This window comes from Sarcophilus harrisii, chromosome 1, assembly GCF_902635505.1.
Source record: "Sarcophilus harrisii chromosome 1, mSarHar1.11, whole genome shotgun sequence".
Taxonomy (NCBI): domain Eukaryota; kingdom Metazoa; phylum Chordata; class Mammalia; order Dasyuromorphia; family Dasyuridae; genus Sarcophilus; species Sarcophilus harrisii.
Window position 1 is genome coordinate 31344020 of NC_045426.1, and position 21333 is coordinate 31365352.

At 37.9% G+C, this 21333-nt stretch overlaps 1 protein-coding gene across 4 annotated transcripts in view; it reads right to left on the reverse strand.

The window, feature by feature from the left end:
• The window catches only part of FRMD4B (FERM domain containing 4B), a 341019-nt gene that overhangs the window by 64177 nt on the left and 255509 nt on the right, over positions 1-21333 (reverse strand). For all 4 annotated transcript variants that reach the window (XM_031953872.1, XM_031953849.1, XM_031953859.1 and 1 more), the window contains 2 exons: positions 13049-13105; positions 12019-12041 (listed from right to left, as the gene is read on the reverse strand). In XM_031953872.1, the coding sequence (XP_031809732.1) occupies positions 12019-12041; positions 13049-13105 (80 nt within the window). The remainder of the gene's footprint in view (positions 1-12018; positions 12042-13048; positions 13106-21333) is intronic.

Sequence of the window (21333 nt, forward strand, 5' to 3'; positions counted from 1 at the left end):
CATCTGTAATAGGAGGTACTTGAACTCAAATCATTTCTCCAGGGTATTTCCAGTTCTAAATCTGTGACTCTATAAGTCAGGGCAAAAAAGCATGAAGCCAGTGTCACATAAGCCAAAAGAGGATGTCTAGAAAAGGGAGTCTGATAGTGTCAGTGATCGATGGCTGCAGAGTCAAGGAGGATGAGGGCAGGAATGAAGTCGCTGGATTTGATGACTAGGAAATCCCCAACTGTACAGTCTTTTTAATATAAATGGAGAGGGATGAAGATACATGGCAACAGGTTGAAAAGAGAATGTAGTGACACTAGGAGGAAACTAAGTGCTGGAAGTATCCTACTTGTACCCAAGACTGCTCTTGGTACCTCAATAACAGAGAACATTGTCCAGATCACAAGACCACTAGGAACTAGAATTTAATTTTAGAGGATTTATTCATCAGTGTTAGTTCTCCTTTACTTTCTGGACAATGTTCCTCTAGCCCTTCATAACTTTTCATCAGAATTTGTTTTTTAAAAGTAGTCATCTCCAAGGATCACAGAATACTAAATCTGGTGCTGCAAGAGCTCAGAACCTTTCTATTAGTAAGAGGCACTCAATGTTTGAACACAGGAACTCCCAAATCAGCCATAGATTACCTGCCACGTAACCCTGGGCAAATCACTTAACCTCTGAGGGGTCTCATTGTCTTCATCTAACAGACTAGATATAACAACCATGACCATCACAAGATGCATTTTTATAATAGCTACTAGGTGTCCAGCTCGTCAACCTTGGGCGATGAGATTCTAATATGATTCCTCTTTTACACTTAAAGAAACTGAGACAAACTTTAAAAAAAAAAAAAAAAAAAAAAAAAAAAAAAGTGACTTGTTTGGAGTCAGAAAGTGTCTGAGTCCAGATTTGACCTCAGGTTTTCCTGACCCCCATCTAGTGCTCAATCCATCATCATGACACTTAGCTGTAGATAACCTTTTTAAGGTCTCCTACTCAAACTCTAAGATCTACAATATCATTTCCTTTCCAAAACACATAAAGATGCTACTCGAAACAACAGTAACAACTGATACCATCACCCTGATCCCCATCTCACTGCAAACCTTTCATTGTAACACAAGATTCCCAACTGACAGCCTCAACACAAATGAGAAAGTAGAACATTTTCAATAGAAATCAAGAGAGAGCAGCCTACAATGACTGCTGAAGGGTGAATTTGGCTCAGTTTTTATTAATAGAGTAAGATGTTTTTCCTAATGCCTTCCTATTAAATAAAGGATTGAAACCTCTATAATCAATCCACATTTTCTACCCTTGGAGATATGACTGGCAGTTGGATCCACTCCTTCTCTCTCCATATAATGTCTTCCATATGCCAAGATAGAAAAGTTATTCTTGAAGTTCATGGCAAGTGCCATCATTCTTGGGTGCTGATGTCAGCCAACAGCAGCTTAAATTTCTTAATGAAAAAGAAAAGTTTCTCTTTCTCCCTCTCTCCTTCTCTTTCTGTCTCTCTGACTTAACTGTATAAAGAAGTTGCCATTGTGGAACATCTTTCTGTACTTTGGACATGATCACTTGTAAGCTACTTAGGGTATCACAAGTAACTGACCTAGGGTCACATAGTTAAACTGCATCAAATGTAGGTCTTGATACCGGCTTTTGCTGATCCTATGATTACCCCAGTATTGGAAAAGGAAAAAAAGAATGGGGGAAAAAAAAAAGGAAGGGGAGGAAAGGGAAGAGAGGGAAAGGAAGAGGAGAGGGACAGGGAGGAAGGGAGAGATACACACAGAGAGAACCAAAGAAGGAAGAAACAAAGAAGACAGAAATAGCATTCATAGCAGATTAGATGGGGTAAATTGATACCTATTCATCATAGTCATATTTCAGAGAGTAAAAAGTTAGCTGACATACTTAAATTTTTCCTTATTGCCTCAACTATTAAAGTGCCCTTCTCTCCCAAATTACCACATATCCATTTTGTATATATTCTGTATGAAATTAGCATACTTATCGAAAATAAGTTCTCTGAGGACTGAGATTATTTCATTTTTGAATTTGTATTCTCCGTGTGTAATAGTGCCTGGCTTACAGTTAGTGCTTAATAGATGCTGATTTCAAACTTCAGTCTATCCAGCCTGGCAGATCGTAGTTGAGTTTGGGTACTAATAGCTTAACTTTGAAGAAACTCAAGTGAACCCCATGTCAAAGTGAGACATGAAAATAGGATTTTAAGGGGACTGTATAACTATTTCTACATGCAATCCTTTCCCTCCTACTCCACCCAACTTAAGATCTATATAAGATGCAGGGAAAGAGACAGAATTAGCCAAAAATGATTGCAAGTTCATAGAGGTAGGAAGTAACTGTATTTTTACCTTCAGAACTCAGAACAGTGTCTGGAACATAGAAGATGCTTAATATTTGTTGACTGGTTGAGGTAACATTTGAACCCAAACCCTGACTCTGAATCTAGCCATTTTTCCATGTTTCCAGTTTTTTAAAAATAATTTTTATATTATTTAGCATTCCCAAGCCTTATTATTTCTACATCTTCCAGATGAGATTGTTATTAGCAAATTGTTTTTGAAGTAACTGAGAACCAAGGAAAGAACATAACTCACTTCTCATCTTCTCTCTAATTGGAGAACTGAATCAGTCACAATACTGAAAAAAGAATCTGGAAGGTCTCTTTCCAAGTTCTGAGACTCAAAAATGAATTAGATTGGTTCTAAAATGTCCAAGGAAAACAGTATTGGTTTTATTTTGAATGTGAAGAATTATTACTAATCTCCTACATTTCCTTAGGTTTCATGGGTACCTTTTGTTTGTTTTTTACACCAGTATTTCCCTCATAAACTATTTCTATCCACCATGCTCAAGTAAATCCAGTGAGGATCTCTTATCTTCTCCTTGTAACAAAAAATAACTGTTAACTTTAGCCAATAGATATTTTGTTAACTATGCATAACAGTCTATACCCAGAATCCTTCACTTCTCAAAAAAGGTGAGAGGTATATTTCTTCACTTCTTCTATAGGCTACAATTAGTCATCACATTCACACAGTTTTTAGTTTTCTGTGGTCATCTATCTATAATATTTTCATCTAACCTTCCTATACTTTGTTTCTAAACTTCCTACATCATTTTTATCTGCACCTTTTTTCATGTTCAACCTACACTTGTAGAGCCCTACTATTCTACGTGTAATTTGGATTGCAATCAATGTTTAAAAAGTTTCGAGTAGTTGTTGATAGGAACTCTAAATAGACAGATACTAAATTTACACACCCAGCCAAAGACAGCAGCCTCTATTTGATTCTCTTGGCTCCTCCAAATAGGAGTGTCGGATGTATTTATCATTAATTTCTCATTTCTATTTTTCATCCTATCTAAAAAGAGTGCTAAGCTAGAATACGGTCCATCTGATTTGTAATGCAATTATTCCTTCCACACCACTGCTTTTCCCATTGGAGTTTCGATATATAGTGGGTCAGCTTAAGAAATTTAATGGAAATTTTGCAGAAGCTGCAGATGACATGTAAAAGCCAAAAAATGACACAGAAAAACTTTAGAAACTCAGGAATAAATAAAACGTGTGGATAGTATTGAATAATATCAACATATTTTATCATTAATATCATAAATATAGACAAGTTTTTCTTGTGAAGATATGAAGGGAAGGCCAAAAAGTTTTACACAGATTTTCTAGACTGCAACCACAGATTGAATCCAACACTCTGTGCATATGTTGAAAAGAAAGAAAAATATTAAGTAAGGATGACAACTGACATTTATAAAGCACTTTGAAGATTTGCTGATGTTATCTCATGGAGGCCTCAAGACAGGAATCACGAGCTTCAGGTCACAGCAGAAAAGGTGGCTAAGGATGGAGAAGTGATTCAATTCATTCTCGGTCACACAGCTAGCAAGTGGGAGAAGTACAACTGAACCTAGAGCCTTCTTGAACAGAATATAAGTTCTTTGAGGGCAATTTCATTTGGTCTCTGTAATCTCAGTGGATGGCACATAATAAGCTCTTAATAAATGATTGTTGATTAATTGCTGGCTCCAAGTTCATGTCTAATTACTCTGCTGAAAATGAATTCCATCACGGGAAAAAATTAATGGTCTGTAGTCTTGGCTAATAAGATAAGGAAAAGGCTTGACTTTTCTTTGGGGAAGGATGGAAGAAACTGGAAGTGGGGGAACAAGAATTATGGTGGAGAATGTTGTATACACCATCAGACCCTATCACTGATTGGTTGATTTTTGTTTTGAATTTTTTGTTATTACAAGCAAAGGCCAATATGTAGAGTGTTGGGATTCATTCTGTGGTTTCCTTGTATCAGAAACACCCACTACATGCAAGTGCTGTAGAAAAAAGTGACTATTACAGATACAGTGGCGCAGTAATGTATAGATAGATATTTTCTAAGGTATAGAAAATAGTAATAAAGGGCAGCATAGGAGTGTTGCATTCAACCTGAAATTACCTTTCAAGCTTGCTAAGGTACCAACATCTTTGAAGGAAGCATTGAGTCTAATTGTTTCTTCAGAAATAGGAAAGACACCTTAAGTCTCAATTACCTTTTATTTATTAAAAAAATACATCCATAGGGTAATTGATTTGCAATTAGGTTTTATGTAGTTTTTCCCCTATCTAATTTCTCCTCAATAAATGTAAGGGAGTTTTCTGTTTTAGAAAATTTCTACATAAGTGCAGATCTTTAAATTCTTTTGTAATTTATACAATCAAACTGAGATCTGTTCAAGACTTTAGCTTAAAAAGGGTCAAAGTCCCCCAGGGATCACCTTCGGGCATCCTGATCTAGATCTAGCCACTGGACCCAGACAGTCCCAGAGGAGAAAATGTATAGCCCTCTCTCACTTACACCCAATTTACTTGTATTATCATGGTATCGATTCCCTGGACCTCTTGGAGCACAAAGGACAAACAACAACAATTACAATTTATATAACATTAGACCATGGATCTAAGAAAGCTGCTGGGAGAGAATTGACTTAGAAGTTAAATGACTTAATCCTGTAGTTGTTTATCTGTAAAACAAAATGAAGGAGGACGCGACTAAACACTCCAGTATCTTTGCCAAGAAAACCCCTAAAAGAGTCAAGATGTGATTGGAAAGACTGATCGGCAGAAGGTTATCACTTAGGTTTCGTTTAAGTAATAGCATTTCTTTGTTTTCAAGGGTCATTTAAAGAGAAAGAATGTTTGAATCATAGTCAGAAGCCTTGGGCTAGAATCCTGGCTAGGCCAATTACTTCTTAGCACTTACCACTTTAAACAAGTGAACACCTCCTAGGGCCTCAGTTTCCTCATCTGTAAAATAAAGGCCTTGGGCTAGAAGACTTCTAAGACTTCTATGGCCTTTAGCTCTAGCTAGATGATCTTGGGAAAGTAAAACTTAAGAAATCTTTTCAAGTGCTGGTCTAGTCAAAGGGAGTTTAAGGGGAGAAAGGACACGAAAGTTGTCCATTAGGAGGGTTTTAGAGGTCACCTAGTTTAATCGCTTTCTTTTTACAGAAAAAAAAAATGACTTTCCTAATTATTTTTGCTGATACTTTTGAACTGTCATGCTCATTTCCAATCCTATTGTCAACTAAAAAGATTTCCCCCAAATGGATCAAGTTAGAATCCGTGCTCACACCTTGTGAACATAGCAATAAATGAAGTCTTCATAAAGGTTTATGAGACAGGGACGATGATATTCTCACTGTAATAGAGCTCCCATCAAGTCCTACCTTCCATTAAAAAGATGACACGATCGAGACTCATGGGGTGAAGGGAATTTGTCCACGGTCACCTGAGCAGTTAAGTTGTAGAGGAGATTTGAAGCCAGCTCCTCAAGACTCCAGAATCAGTATTTTTATAGAACAGCACTTAGGTATTGCTTTAATATTTGCAAAGTGCTTTACAAATATTCTCTCATTTGATTCTCACAGCAACTTTTGGAGACAGGTGCTGTTATTATCTTCATTTTACAGCTGAGGAAACAGAGGGACAGAAGTAAAGTGACTTGCCTGTGGACACACGGCTAGAAAGTACTTGAAGCAGCATCTTAACTCATCTTCCTGACTCCAAGCCACTCCAATAACACTATATAACGCTGAGCTACCATCTGCTAGTCTCTAACCCCAGTTCCCAGTTTTCTTCATTGCTGCCCTGTTATCTATCCCTCCAGCCTTGGACCAAACCAGGTACCAAAGGTCCATTGCCATAAAACTCCTAGTCACCGTCATGACTCGGCTATGGTCCGGAGTTGGTTCTGAACTAGCAGCTTTTGTAGCTTAACTCTGAAGGTGAACCACAGATTCACTGCTTGCTTTGTAGGAACCTCTTCATTCTGCATTGAAAGTGCAGCATTCAAAATGACAGCTCCTTAGTTTAAGAATAAACTCACAAATGTAAACAACTGTATTCTAATAACTAATCTAGATATAAGGGACTCAAATAAAGCATCCAAAAGTCTTTTAAACTACATTCAAAGATCCCATTCAAAATCCTTAGTTTAGAAATAAATGAATCAGGTTAATAATTGTACGGAGTGTTTGGGTAAGGATTTTGATTTGCTTAGATGAGATAATACCAATGAGCACTTTGAACTATAGAATCCATAGAATAACAGACTCAGAGATGAAGACCAGGTAATCTCTCCTTTAATAAGTGAGGAAACTCAGGTCCACCTAGTCTCTCTTGGTGACTGGTGCAAGACCAAACATTAGTAAGCCAGGTCTGTCCTGTGAGGCCAAGGCCCGTGCTAGTCACTGTAGCATTATTTCTTCTTTAGCCGGTTGTTCTTCCTCTAGGTAATGAATTAACAACATTTCATAATTTTCTTGTAATTTTACTTTGATCAAGAGATACCCACGAGAAGGAGGAACTCCATTCCCCAATGAACACTGTCCCTTTTCTGACCCTCAGTAAGTCAGGCCATCTATTAAGAGCTGAGAGAGACCTCAGTAACCCCTTTTACTTTTAAGGTCTTGTCCAGGATCACAGGGGCCAGTGAATGTAAATACGGAGGAAGGATTTGAACCCAGGGCTACCTGACAGAACAAGATGCCCCCCCAAAAAAAATTGAAAAGAGAGAGGAAAAAAACCCCATCAAGTCTACTTCTTTCTTTCTTTCCTTTTTTCACCCCTCCCTCTCTCTCTCCCTTCCTCTCCCTCTCTTTCTCTCTCTCTCTCCTTTCTTCATTTTTTTTCACAATTAAATATGGGATCAGTTTTGTAGGGTGGAATTCAGTGATCACCTTAACACAAGGTCATCACACCAATATACCAACTGAAAACAGCAGGGATTTATGAAAAATATTGCACATCACTATTAAGCTAATCTCTTGCCATATGATTTTCAAAATAGCATTAGGGATTCAAGGAAAGACTAATGTAGCCCTTTGGAATATGTTTTTGCCTATACTGAAGAATTTCTACAGGGATCAGAGCTGGGATGGAAAACTTCAATCCTCATTAAGATGTAGCCTCTTTGCCTCTTCTGCTTGAGGTTACTAAAGAAAGCAGATCCAGAACCATTAAAAAAATGGTGATAATTTTAAAATTTCCCTTTTAGAGATCGCAATAGATGGAATTAAGAGATTTTAAAATGCTCCCCAATCAGTAGCCTCCAGGCTTTGAAGTACAATCCTCCGGGGTGAATTTATTCAAAACCCCTACATTTTCCATATAAATTAAATTTTTTGACACCTCAAGCTTCACTATTCCCAAGGGAAATTGCCAGAACCCAGGAAAAAAGCTGAGGAAGTTGGAAACTTCTGGGGCCCTCCCCAGCAATTTGAAGCCAGGTGTTAACTTCCTGGTACAGACTTTAAAAAGCTACTGCCTCCCTCATTACAAGTAGAATGACAAGTAGGGGGAAAACCCCCTAGAGTTAGTTAGGCAGCAAAGTCAGTCTTCAAGGGTATTTTTTTTAAACTCTCTCCTTTTACTAATTCCTTTTTTAAGGGTTTGAAGATAACCTTTGTCTCACAGATGTGTCAGCCTTCAGGAATTCTCCCCATTTGTCTGTGTTATGTTACTCCCATCAGTCAGGAGTTATCTCTGAAGCTCCTTGGCTAACTTTGGAAATCCAAAGTCAGTTGTCTGAAGAAAATGGAAATCCTTCTTCCAGCAATTTAATTAACTTCTACCCAGTATAATTGGATTCCCATGGTGGAAATGTTAACTGGAGGGGCTGGGGGAAGGAAAAGGGGGAGGGAATAGGCTTTCAGGCAGTCTAGTAGGGAAGGAATGGGATGAAGTGATTTTTTAGGTTCTTGATTTCATTTGAGTAAATCAATTGTCAGGAGAGGAGACCTGGGTCAATTTTGCAATCAAAAACCAGTTTAAGTGCTATCTATGACAAGTTCTGGCCGAGTAATCCCCTAGGCACATCCCTAAACCTTCTAGGGACACAGGACAACTAACCCTTGAAGACTAAAAATTCCAGAAAAGTCATTTATCTGCTTTGGGGGAAGGAGTCTCTAAAAATCCCAGCAGGGAACATCAGTAACAACAACAACAACAACAACTGCTAACAAGACATAGATGACATGACCTCTCAGGGTCTCCGTTTCCTCAGTGATAAAATGAGACAGGACTACATGACCTTTGGAGTTACATCGTGACCTAAAACGATGACAATTTTTCCCAAATAAAGATGGATCTCTACCAATGACAGTTAGAAAATAGCCATGATGTCACCTCCCCTGATCCTTACTCCAGTTTTTACCCTTGGGGTCCACGGATTTGATTTTAAAAATAAATATTTTAATAATGTATATTGATATATTTTAATTTTCATCAAATTTAATGAATTTTAATTATGTAATAAAATATTTTAATGTTGTATTTAATATTTTAATGTATTCCCCATCATTGTTTTCCTTAGTAATCCTGTATATTGCATATTTTATCTGTAAAATGCATTTTATTTTATACTTTAAAAATATTTTTCTGAGAAGGGCATCCATAGGTTTTTACCAGTTTTGCCAGAGGGCACAAACAAGCTTAAGAATTCTGCTCTGCATTCAGTCCAGTCATACCATGATTATTATTCAAGATCAATCTCAAACCCATTCAGCATCATCCTTTTCCTTTTCTGCCTCTCCATAGCTTTATTATCAATATATTTTGGAATTTAATTATGATCACAAATACTAATGTATAAGTCTCGTTATCTAAGTCAAGGAGAATTCTAGTCTTTAAATAATTCTTCTTCCTTAGGACCATGCTAGCTAGCATGGTACCTAGGTACCAGCAAGAATCAATAAACATTCAGTACAAGATACTTTTAGAAAAAAATATAAAATATAGTTATATAGAGTCTAAAATAGACCAGGCAACAATAGAAAGTTTTTAATTACCGACTTTTGCTATTTTTTTTTTTTTTTTGCCTTTGTCCACCTTTTACTCATCCAATAAAAGCCTCTTATTAAGCATCTGCAGATTTGCACAGTTCTACATAATTTTTTTCTCATGCTGATGCACCATGAATAAGTTTACTAGATTACTTTTTTAAAAAATGAGTCACACTAATTAATTAAGGAAAGGTAAAAGAGAAATGACTAAGGGAAGAGAAGAATGATTAAGGTACTGAAGCAAAGGCTTCTGATCCAAGGCTGGCCTGGTCAGAATTGAAGTCAGCTAAGTCCTTGTGAGTACTGAACTTTCCAGAAACTCAAGTTTCATAGCATTGATAGTAGTCTTTTACACATTAACCAAATTTGTACTTTTTAGCTTCAAAATCCTAACTATAGGATGGGAGGGAGGGTTGAGATGAAGTGTTATCCAGTATCAGGACATTGTCAGAAATCCAAAATGGACACAGTCAATTTCATAATGTCCATGATGAACTTTAAAAAAAGTATTAACTGTATTTCAATATCATGGTTTTCTTTTGGAATCCTATATATTTTACATAATTAAAAGCATTTATTCACCTCACAAACACAAAAAAGCTTAAGGACTCCATATCTGACCCAATATCATCATTTTATAAATCAGTCAATCGATGAATAAGAGAATGAAAAAAACACTCAGAGGGCAAGTGACTGGTACAAGATCACACAACAATCAGTAGTCAGGGCTTGAAATCAAAGCTGTCTGCCACTTATTTCTTACTTTCCCCATCTCCTTTTAAAAACAACTCCCCAAACTAAATCATGTCAAGATCTCTTCTCAGCTCTATTAAATTGTTTTATTAGACTTGCACTGAAGCTTCTGAAATGAAATGTAGGTTCATAGATTTAGATCTGGCTAGGAATTTGGAGGATACCATCCATATCCTGTCCCCCTTTCATTTTACATCTGAGGAAACTCGATTTGCTTGCCACCAACAATCTACTCAAGTGGTTATGTTTGCCCCAAACTAGAGGCACAAGACAAAAATGAGATTGGTATTAAGTGGCAGATATATATTTAGCCACTTGTAACTAATAACAAAAATAATGTTTCTATCTCACTTGATAGTTTACAAAGCATTTTACGTATGCTGACTCATTTGAACCTCACAACCCAGGAATGTCTGATTACAAGTCCCATTTTACAAATGAAGAATGGGAGGCTGGGAGAGGTTAAGTGATTTCTCTAGCGTTGCACCAGTTTTAAAGTTTCTAAGACAGATATTTAACTATGACTACATGTTGAAGTAGATAGAGCGTAGGGTCTTTAATCAGAAAGATTCATTTTTGTGAATTCGAATCTGGCCTCAGACATTTACTAGCTGTGTGATCTTGGGTAAGTCACTTAACTCTGCCTCAGTTTCCTCATCTGTAAAGTGAGCTGAAGAAGGAAATGGCAAACCACTCCAGTACCTTTGCCAAGAAAACCCCAAATGGAGTCAAGAAAAGTTGGACATGACATGACACGGACAAGAACTGCCAAGAAGAGTCAGATCTCAACAACTTTCCTGACTTTAGTCAGGAACTGGGCCACCTATTTGCCTATAATCCAAACCGAGTTGTTTTCCATTGCCCTACACTGTGTCCAAAGGACATGGCTGACCTTTTGGAACGTGAATGCCTTTAATTTTGTTATCAGTTACTTGAGTCATCTTGTTTCAAAGTACACTTTTAGGAGGCAGACCCAAAAAAGCAGTGTGTAAAGTCTGAGCAGTAAAACATTAACGCATCTCAGGCCAGTCTTTTGGCAATTTGTCATTGGTCTATGAGAGTTTCTTCTAATTGAAAAGTTTTCCCTGCAGTCTCTCAACAATATTCCCCCTTCAGTTACAGCTTTAGTGAAAAGCAGCTCTACAGGTAGAAAATAAATTCCCCGGCTAAACAGAGAGTGATTATGCAGCCACAGGCGATGGAGGGAGCTCCCTCCCAGCCTCACACCAGGGAACAATACAACTGTCAGGTCAAGTGTATGAAGGGCGAGGCCCCCGCCGGGCAGCTGGGAAAGAAAGCAACAGACAGATCTACTCCCCAGCAGCTGAAGGAACTTTATCTTACAGTGCATACATTAAGACTTCTCAAAAGCAGGATTGTTAGAAGGTCGCCTTTTTTAAGTCACTACAGCCCAAGCCCTTTCAAGGCTATTTGATTTTAGGTTCCACCTACAAGGACCCTCTGCAATGAACTGTCACTTAAGTTTCAAAAACAAGAGCTTGCTCAGCTTTCTTAGAATCCCCCAGTTTAGTCACAGAAAGCCCAGATGTCTCTCTATAGGAATTCAGGAGATTATCCTCTGACTGGTCTGCGATGCAAATCTGCCTTCTGATTGATTCTGTTGCCACACGTTCAGTTCATGGACCACAGAAGGCTCCTTTGCCCATTAATTTTTTTTTAAATAAATTTTTTACTGGCACATTTTTATTTCCCCCCTACTATTAATCCTGATTATAGACAACCTTTCTCCAGCTTTTCCCATCTACTCCGGCTACCAAGAGCCTAAGTAAAGATGGAGGATAAATAGTGCAAAAGAATATGCAAAGTTCCAAAGCTTACTCCCAACACAGTAAAATGGACGTTAGCATAAGAAAAGGGAGCTTTTACCTGATGTAGTCTCCTTTGGCTTCCTGTAAGGGGGAAGGGGAGAGAGAAAACCAAATTAAAATGATTCCTTCCATTTCATACATTAAGTATAACACCAGCTAGATCAGAGTAATGATGCTGCTTATTTTCTGCCCCTGCTCTCCATCCTCCCCACCCCCCAACCTAGTAATATTATTTTCTACACCCTAACCCGCCAGCCTCCAGTCCCGAGGTAGCAAAGGTTAGGACCTGGGGAAGCATGCATGCTTTCAAACAACAGAGCGTCTTCCGGCTGTGCTCCCCGAGAGGAAAATCTGGCACCGAAAAACAGCCAGGTTTTGTTATTGTTAAATGGAGAGACAAGAATTGGTGAAAAAGCATTAATAATTAAGTCTCCTTTCTCAAAGCGCGCGTGATTAAATGCATTTATTTGTATGCAAGTGGTGGGAACGGACATCGCCAACCCCTGGGATCCAAGTCCCCAACACACAGTATGTCTCTAATTCCTAATGTAGCATGAAAGCAGCTCGTATATTCTGATTAATAGATTCTTCCAGGGTCAAAGGGCAACCGCTTACTCCAATTCAAAAGACAGCCAAAGGTGATTGTATTTCAATTAATTGTCAGGCTGTACCCAGAAGAGCGAGAGCCCCACAGAATTAATTTACAAGTTCTTTTCTAAGGTTGCTCTTAAATTTTCTCTAGTTCCTCCCCGGGGGAATAAACTTCAACATTCACATTTCTATTTAACACAGAGAGAAACAGACACACACTCTCTCTCTACTACAAGCTAACTTGTATATTTACATGTCTATTGCACACACTTTTAATTTGACAAACTGTTCATTACCGGGGTGTATTTCCTAAGATTCATTGTTACAAGCAAGAGGCTCCAAAATGCAACAATTAGGCTGCGCTCCGAGCTTCAGGTGGCAAGCAAAAGGCTTGGAGCTCCTTTAATTACTGCTGGAGTATGCAACATTTCAGTTGCAAGCAGCAAAAGCGGAGGGAGGGCTGGGAGAGGGGGGGGACTGGAGAGGAAAACTCTTACCTGCAAGATGAGCGCAGCTAACTTGAAGATCGTTTCACTTTCTACCTCGATCTGCCCCTGTTTGCAAAGGAAAGCACATCACAGATCATGCCCCGGACCTCTCTTCCCGGCTGCAGCCACGGGCCGCCCAGTCGGAGCCCCTGTCACCGTTCAGCGCCTCCAGTTTACAATCAGGCGCGGACTATACCATTGAGGTGAGAATGGGGGGGGAACGGGAAAAGGAACCACAGAAAGTCTCCCAAGTGGAAGCGCTCCCTCCCCGGCCGGGGATTTTTAGTTAAAACCGCCGTCAGTGAAATTGATGAGGGAGCTGAATTCTGGAAGAGACGCACCAGGATCTGATGCTTAAAGTCCAGATCCCCTAAAAGTGAATTAGTCCTTGACTTCTAGGACTCTTTTTTTCAAGCCCTGCAGGTTTTGCCAGATTACTTGGCCCTCAAAGGTTTTCCCAAGATAATATTTCTCTCTGCTGTGTAGGTTAAATGAGTTCATGAACAATAAAACTGATAAGACTTTTTTTTTTTCTCTGACACTTCTGTAATTGAAATGATATTTCTGCACCAGCCCTGAAGTCAGGAGGACCCGAGTTCAAATTTGATCTCAGACACTTAATATTTCCTTAGCTGTGTGACCCTGGGCAAGTCGCTTAACCCCGATTGCCTCAGCAAAAAAAAAAAAAAAAATTCTTTTTTTTTTTTAAATTTAATAGCCTTTTATTTACAGGTTATATGTATGGGTAACTTTACAGCATTAACAATTGCCAAACCTCTTGTTCCAATTTTTCCCCTCTTACCCCTTACCCCCTCCCCCAGATGGCAGGATGACCAGTAGATGTTAAATATATTAAAATATAAATTAGATACACAATAAGTATTCATGACCAAACCATTATTTTGCTGTACAAATAGAATCAGACTCTGAAATATTGTACAATTAGCTTTTGAAGGAAATCAAAAATGCAGGTGGGCATAAATATAGGGATTGGGGAAAAAAAATTCTAACCTCACAAGTAAAACATACCATATGTAGCTTTTCTAAATAGTATACCATAACCATCTAACCCATTGAACTTCCTTTGCAATTGGTGCTTTGAATAGTGTAGTTTGGGGAATTTTAATCTTGAGAGATTATTTTCTCAAGGTTCAGGGAAGGTGAGAAGTAGATAAATGAGGGATGTTGTGGAAAGTGACAGGATTTGGGGGCTATATTCTTTTACTATTTCAACCTCATAGTGTTCAGTCATGTCTCAGTCTTCCTGATCCCATGGGCCATCACTATGCATGGGGATTTTCTTGGCAAAAATGGTCCAATGGTTTGCTACTTCCTTCTCCAGTGCATTAAAAGTAAACTGAGTTTAAGTGACTTCACAGGATCACAGATAGTGAGTGTCTAAGGTTGGAATTGAACTCAAATCTTCTTGACTTCAGACCTAGCCTTCTATGTACTGAGCCATCCAGCTGCCTCATACCATAGGACTAAAAATCTGAAACTGGAAGGGACTTGAGAGGATATTTAGTCTAATCTCATTTTATAAATGGGAAAATGAAGATCAGGGGGTTAAGTACTTTGTCCAGGATCACCCAGGTAGGAAGGATCACAGGTGAGATTGGAATCCAGGGTCTAAAATAACAGAGCCAATCTTCTATTGTTAAAATGTGCTCCTTCCTCACGCTTTCCTCTTAGAATTCCCAATTTCCTTCAAATCCACCAGCTACTAGAAACACTCTTGGTTTCCCTGTGTGACTAGTTCCTATTTTCTCTATTCATCTATTTGATATTCATTTGTGTATGCATGTATTGGTCGCATGGCATCTCCTCTCAAACCACAGCTAGTAAACTCTTTAAGAAGACAGACGGTTGTTTGCTTTTCTATCTGTAGGAATCAAGTTAATTACTTGAAAGAAAAGTTTAGTTTTTAAAATCATCCGAGTTTTCTCCAGTATTTCTTTCCCCATCTCAGATAGCTATCCCATAGCATTAAAAAAAAAAAAAAAAAAAAAAAAGTAGAAGAAAAAAATCAGCATAACTGATCTCAATACATTGAAAAACTCTGAAAATATATTCTGGGTACAACATTTGTGGACTTCCAACCTGTGGATGGAAAGGAGTGAGAGCAAGAGATACTTAATAGATGTTTGTCGATTGATTAAAATGTGAGCTTCTCTGAAGCATTTTTGTCTTTCTTTGTAATCTCTGAGCTGGCACACAGTAAGTGCTTAATAAATGCTTACTGACTGATGACTAATTTTCCCCCTGCCATGTATTTTAGTTTCTTCATCTGGCTTCTAAGGTTTCTTCTAGCTCTAAATCTGTGATCCAATACCCAATCAATATCAATAAGTATTTCTTTTTTTGTTTTAATCCATTTTAAAAATACTATTTTTTATAAATTGTGTCAAATTTTCCTCCTTTCCTTTCCCTCTTTCTCCTCACCAAGACAGCAAGCCACCTGATATAGGTTATACATGTACAATCATGTTAAACATATTTCCATAAAAGTCATGTCGTGAAAGAAGCAAAAACAAAAGAGAAAAATCATAGGAAAGAAAACACAAACAAAAAAGTGAAAATAGTATGCTTCGACCAGCATTTAGACTCCATAATTGTTTCTTTGAATGTGAATAACATTTTCCATCACCAGTTTCTTGGAATTGTCTTGGATCATTGTATTGCTAAGAAGAGCTAAGTCAGTCATAGATGATCATCACACAACGTTGCTATTACTGTGTAATGTTCTTCTGGTTCTTGTTCCCTTCACTCAGCATGAATTCACACAAGTCTTTCCAGGCTTTTTACTCAGCCTGCTTATCACTATAAGAATAGTACAACAGCATTTCATTACATTTACATACCACAACTTATGGACATCCCCTAAATTTTTAATTCTTTGCCACAAAAGGAACTGCTATAAATATTTTTGTACATGTGGCTCCTTTCCCATTTTTTATGATCTCTTTGGGATACAGACCTAGTAGTGATATTGCTGGATCAAAGGGTATGTACAATTTTATAGGGTAAGTATTTCTTAAGTGCCTACCATGTACCAGGCACTAGTGGATCTTTTGTTTATAAAGACATTCCCCAGTGGCTCTCATTGCTGTCAGGAATCCCTTCAAACTTGCTGATCAAACCCCACCCATTTCTGCCCATGCTGCCCAAGATTTTTCAGGTCCTTAATCTGAAGATGTTTATGGGGGTCTATGGGATGCAAAGGATAAAATACCAGGCTTGAACCAGAGTTTAAATCCATTCTCAAATACTTCCTACCAGGCAAGTCAGTTAAACCAGATTATCTCGGTTTTCTAATCTATAAAATGAGCTAGAGATGGAAATGGCAATGGTTTCTTTGCCAAGAAAACCTCAAATGGGAACACAGAGAGTTGGATGTGATTGAAAAGACTGAACAATAACATACACAGAGGCACCTATGAATGTATATGTATGTATGTATAGATTTTTGTCCATAAATAGCATGAATGCATTATGTCAAACTGCAGTGTTTAGAAGAAGATGTGATGGATGTTTTGAAAAATTCTGCCCTTTTGGTGAATGTCAAACCACATAATTGAGCCCATGAAAAACAACTCCACATGATATACACTCCTTGCTTAAATAATCAACAATGGCCACCTGAATGTGGAGTTAGTTACCAGAGGATCTTGAACTGAGATTCAAAGGTCCTGGGAATGAGTCCTACATTTTAGCTTCCTCCTACCCACCACCTGTTAACTGAGGATTGGAGATTTTCCTAGAATGATCCCAGATGAAATAGAGGGAAGTAAAAGGATTGAGATAATTGCATCCAGGGATGAGAAACATGTAGTTGAAGGCTAAAATCTTCAACTGAGAGTCGAGAGCAGTAGGGCTTAAAGGAAGAGAGGAAGAAAATAGAGAATTTTCAAGCAAAATTTCTGAAAGGACTATTTTTTTTCCCCTCCATTAAATCTCTCCTTTCATTCATGTTTTTTAAAAAATCCAACCTCAGCACAGGGGTAATTATCAATCTTTCTTTCCTTTATATCTCAAAATGAAAGCGAATCAATTCTGCCCTATAACATAGAGATGTTGCTTCTGAGACTTGAGAGGGAGCCCAGCAGATCCCGAAACACTGAGTCCGGCTTATGTTTCTGCTGTTTTTCAGGAGATTGTCAGTTCCTCACTTTTGAATTTCTAAGCTCTCCTTGAATCTGGAGGGCCTGATTATGAAATCAAAGGGAGGCAAGAGAGACTGTAGAAATCTATTGTCATCTCCGTCTTTCAGCATAAAAGTCATAATTTTCTAACCTGATGAAAAAAGATTTAAGTGATAAATGCAAGAGCAGGCCTGGACTGACTATCAAACAAAATTTGAAGAGAGTAAAATTCCTTAAGTTCAGGAGAAGAAGCTCCAAGCGAGGGAGAGGGTAGAACAGAGAAATGAAAAACACTCTGATCTGAAGATCAGAGCTCCAGATTGAAAATGAAATTTAAAAAGGATGACTCCTGGACACAGTGGAAAAGTCAATCAAATCCTGAAATCTTTGAGAGAGGATATTAAAGACAAGCTGTTAAACAGAGCTGGAAATGAAAATGGATATTGAAACCAACTCCTACCACATCTCCTTTTACAACAGACATATTGAGACTTGGTTTTGAACAGTGAATGCAGTGTCTTATTTAGGGAATTATTTTGGAAGGACTTCAAATATATTTTGTATTTTCTTTTTTTTTTTTTTTATAATTTTTTTTATTTATATATTTTGTATTTTCTTTGCTGTGTATATGTTGTTTTACCCTGATAGAAGGTAAGCTCCTTGAGGACAGGGGCAATTTAGGGGTGTGTGTGTGTGTGTGTGTGTGTGCGTGTGTTAATCTTTGCATTCTCAGTGCCTTCGGACAATGGAATAAATATTGATTAAGCACTTATTACGGGCCAGGTACTATATGAAGCACATTACAGATAATTATATCATTTGATCCTGACAATTCTTGAAGTGGGTGCTATTATTATCACCATTTTGCAAATGAGGAAACTGAGGGAAATAGGTTAAATGACTCCCTCAGGATCATATAATTAAGTATGGGAGATTGAATTTGAACTCAGGGCTTTTTCACTCTGAGGCAGTTAGATGATACATCTGATTGATTGTAGGGTCTGAAGTCAGAAAGACTCATCTTCCTGAGTTCAAATCTGACTTCAGACATTTAACCCTAAATAATAATTTGTGTGACCCTGTCACTTAACCTTGCTTGCCTTAGTTCCTCATTTGTAAAATGTGCTGAAGAAGAAAACCAAAAAACCCAGATGGGGTCATGATGAATCAGACTTGATTGAAAAAACTGAACAGCAACAAGAACTTGATTCTAGGGCCGGTGCTCTATCTACTGTGCTACCTACCTGGCATAGCTCCTAGCACGTACCTTGCACAGAAATACTTAATCAATATTTGCTGAGTTGAAAATAAAAAAATACTGAGAAAACCAGATAAATTGTAGAAGCTGCAAAGCAATCAATCTTATCTTGGCAAAAATTAAAGATGACAAGGCGAGGGACTAGGGTCAATCAACAAACATTTATATTTTATTAGAGTAGGTTTTCTTCACCTATTTTGGGTCACAGACCCCCTTTGGCAGTATGATGGAGTTTATATGTCCCTTCTCAAAATAATGTTTAGATTATTTTGAATTATAAAGGAAACTATAATTGAATATAGTTATTATAGTATTTTATTAAAAAAAAAAGTTTATGGACCAAAGGTTAAGAAGTCCAAACCTAGAGTTTGAAGCATATTGCTGAGCCCAAGACAAGTTTTAAATTTCTGACTGGTAACCTATTTTTAGTGATTAATTCTGACTCTGGAAAGTCATTTTCTCATTTGTGTGTCTTCATTAGACCATCTTAAAATGAGAATAATAATAGTGAGCATTCCAGAGAATGTGGTGAAATTTTAATTAAGACTGACAATGTGGGGAACTTAATTAAGACATGCAAAGAACTGGAGAATTTCATGGATTAAGTACAAAGGGCTCCAGAAGTTTGGTGAGCTATTAAGTGGAGCTTACCACCAGCCATGTCAGCATTAGTAACCTTAGAACAAGCTTCCACTTGGTTACTACAACTGAGATAAAGAGATGTCTCCAAATTGTAAAGGTAATGGGATCTTTCATCATGATTCCAAGACTGCCAAGTGTGGACAAAGAGAACTCACGAAGTGAATCAGATGATGTGGCCCAATGCACAAGAACAATTGGGAACCATCTTCCCCCTGAGAACAGAGTAGGGGAGTCTGGCTGCCTTATTCAGAGGATCATAAGCTTAGGGCAAGAATGATATGGGATCAGCAGGATGATTTCAGAAAGGCCTGGAGAGACTTACACGAACTGATGCTGAGTGAAATGAGCAGGACCAGGAGATCATCATATACTTCAACAACAATACTATATGATGATCAATTCTGATGGATGTGGCCATCTCCAGCAATGAGAGGAATCAAATCAGTTCCAATAGAGCAGTAATGAATTGAACCAACTACACCCAGCAAAAGAACTCTGGGAGATGACTAGGAACCATTACATAGAATTCCCAATCCTTCTATTTTTGTCCACCTGCATTTTTGATTTCCTTCATAGGATAATAGTACAATATTTCAAAGTTCGATTCTTTTTCTACAGCAAAATAACTGTATGGACACGTATACTTATATTGTATTTAATTTATACTTTAACATATTTAACATGTATTGGTCAACCTGCCATCCGGGAGAGGGGATGGGGGGAAGGAGGAGAAAAATTGGAACAAAAGGTTTGGCAATTGTCAATGCTGTAAAATTACCCATGTGTACATATTGTAAATAAAAAGCTATAATAAAAAAATTTATTAAAAAAAAAGAATCATATGGGATTTATCAGCTTATGAATCTGAGTCCTACTATGGGCACTTAGCTATTGTCTGTGACATCTTGGTCTTTAGAAACACACCAGACTCATGGGTTAGCCCCCATGTGTGGGTCTCTTGCCAAGGCTATAAGTAGGACAACTAATCAACTGTGAAAAATCTTGCAGATGCATCCTAATGATCAAAAAAGTAAACAGACAAAAAATGAGAGGCTGTGTGAGAAGAGCAAGATTTGGGTTCAAGTCCTGCAACAGATTGCATTTGTTGTTTGACTTCACCTTAGTCTGTGGGAGTCTCCAGATTTTTGCACTGACTGTCCCCCATGATTAAAATGCCCTCCTATGTCTCATCTGGATAGGAATAAGGGTAGACAGTGGATCTGCGATTTCCCTGGTGTAGTTAATTGCCAAGCAAAGAAATTCCCTCTCCTAATGACTTTACACACACATGCAGCTACTTCAAAGTCTTAAGGCAACTGCCCAAAATGATTTGTCAAGGGTCTCAGATTTTAATTTGGGCTTGGGACTTCTTGTTCCAGGGATTTGTTTATAGGAAGTAAATACAAAGGCCAACCTGGGGTCAAATCCCTGACACTAAAAATCCATTTAAATTCCATAATCATTCCTTCTCCAAACCTATAAACCTCAAAGGAATTCTAATTTCTAAGGAAGTTCTCAATTTTAAGGAATCCCTAGTTTCCTTCGAAGTTCAATCTTACTTTCTATTCTCCTTAAAATTGTTAATGACTTCCTCCTTGTAGTCCCCCCCCCCCCATCACCCAATATTTATTGTGTATATAGGCATTTTTATCTCAGTTCCTTGAGAATAGAGGCTGTTTCATTTCTTTTTAAGACCTAGCACCATTCCTGGTATATGGTAGGGGCTTAGGACATAGTAGGGATTTAGTATAAACTTGTTAATTTATAATTGTTGTTGTTCGGTCATTTTTCAGTCATGTCCTATATCTTCATATTTGGGATTTTTGTTTTTGGCAAATATATTGGAGTGATTTGCCATTTCTTTCTCTAGCTCACTTTACAGATGAGGAAATTGAGTCAAAAAGGGTGAAATGACTTGCCAAGGTCACCCAACTAATTAGTGTCTGAGGATGGAATTGGACTCAGGATGATGACTCCAAGCCCTGCACTATTCACTACAGGGCTACCTAGTTGTCTTTGCGAATCTTAAAGTGCTTTTATTCCCTTTCCTTCTCTCCCCTTCTTCATCAGAATGAGAAATACCCAAGTGGAAGCTCCCTCCTTCCAGACATTTGTCATCATTTTTCTAAGCTTAGAGAGCTATTTAGGGGCAATGAGAGGTCACATGATTTTGCCCTTAGTTATCATGTGTCAGAGGTGAGACTTGAAATTCGGACTTTTTGGTTCTAAAGCCAATCTTCTACTCATCATGT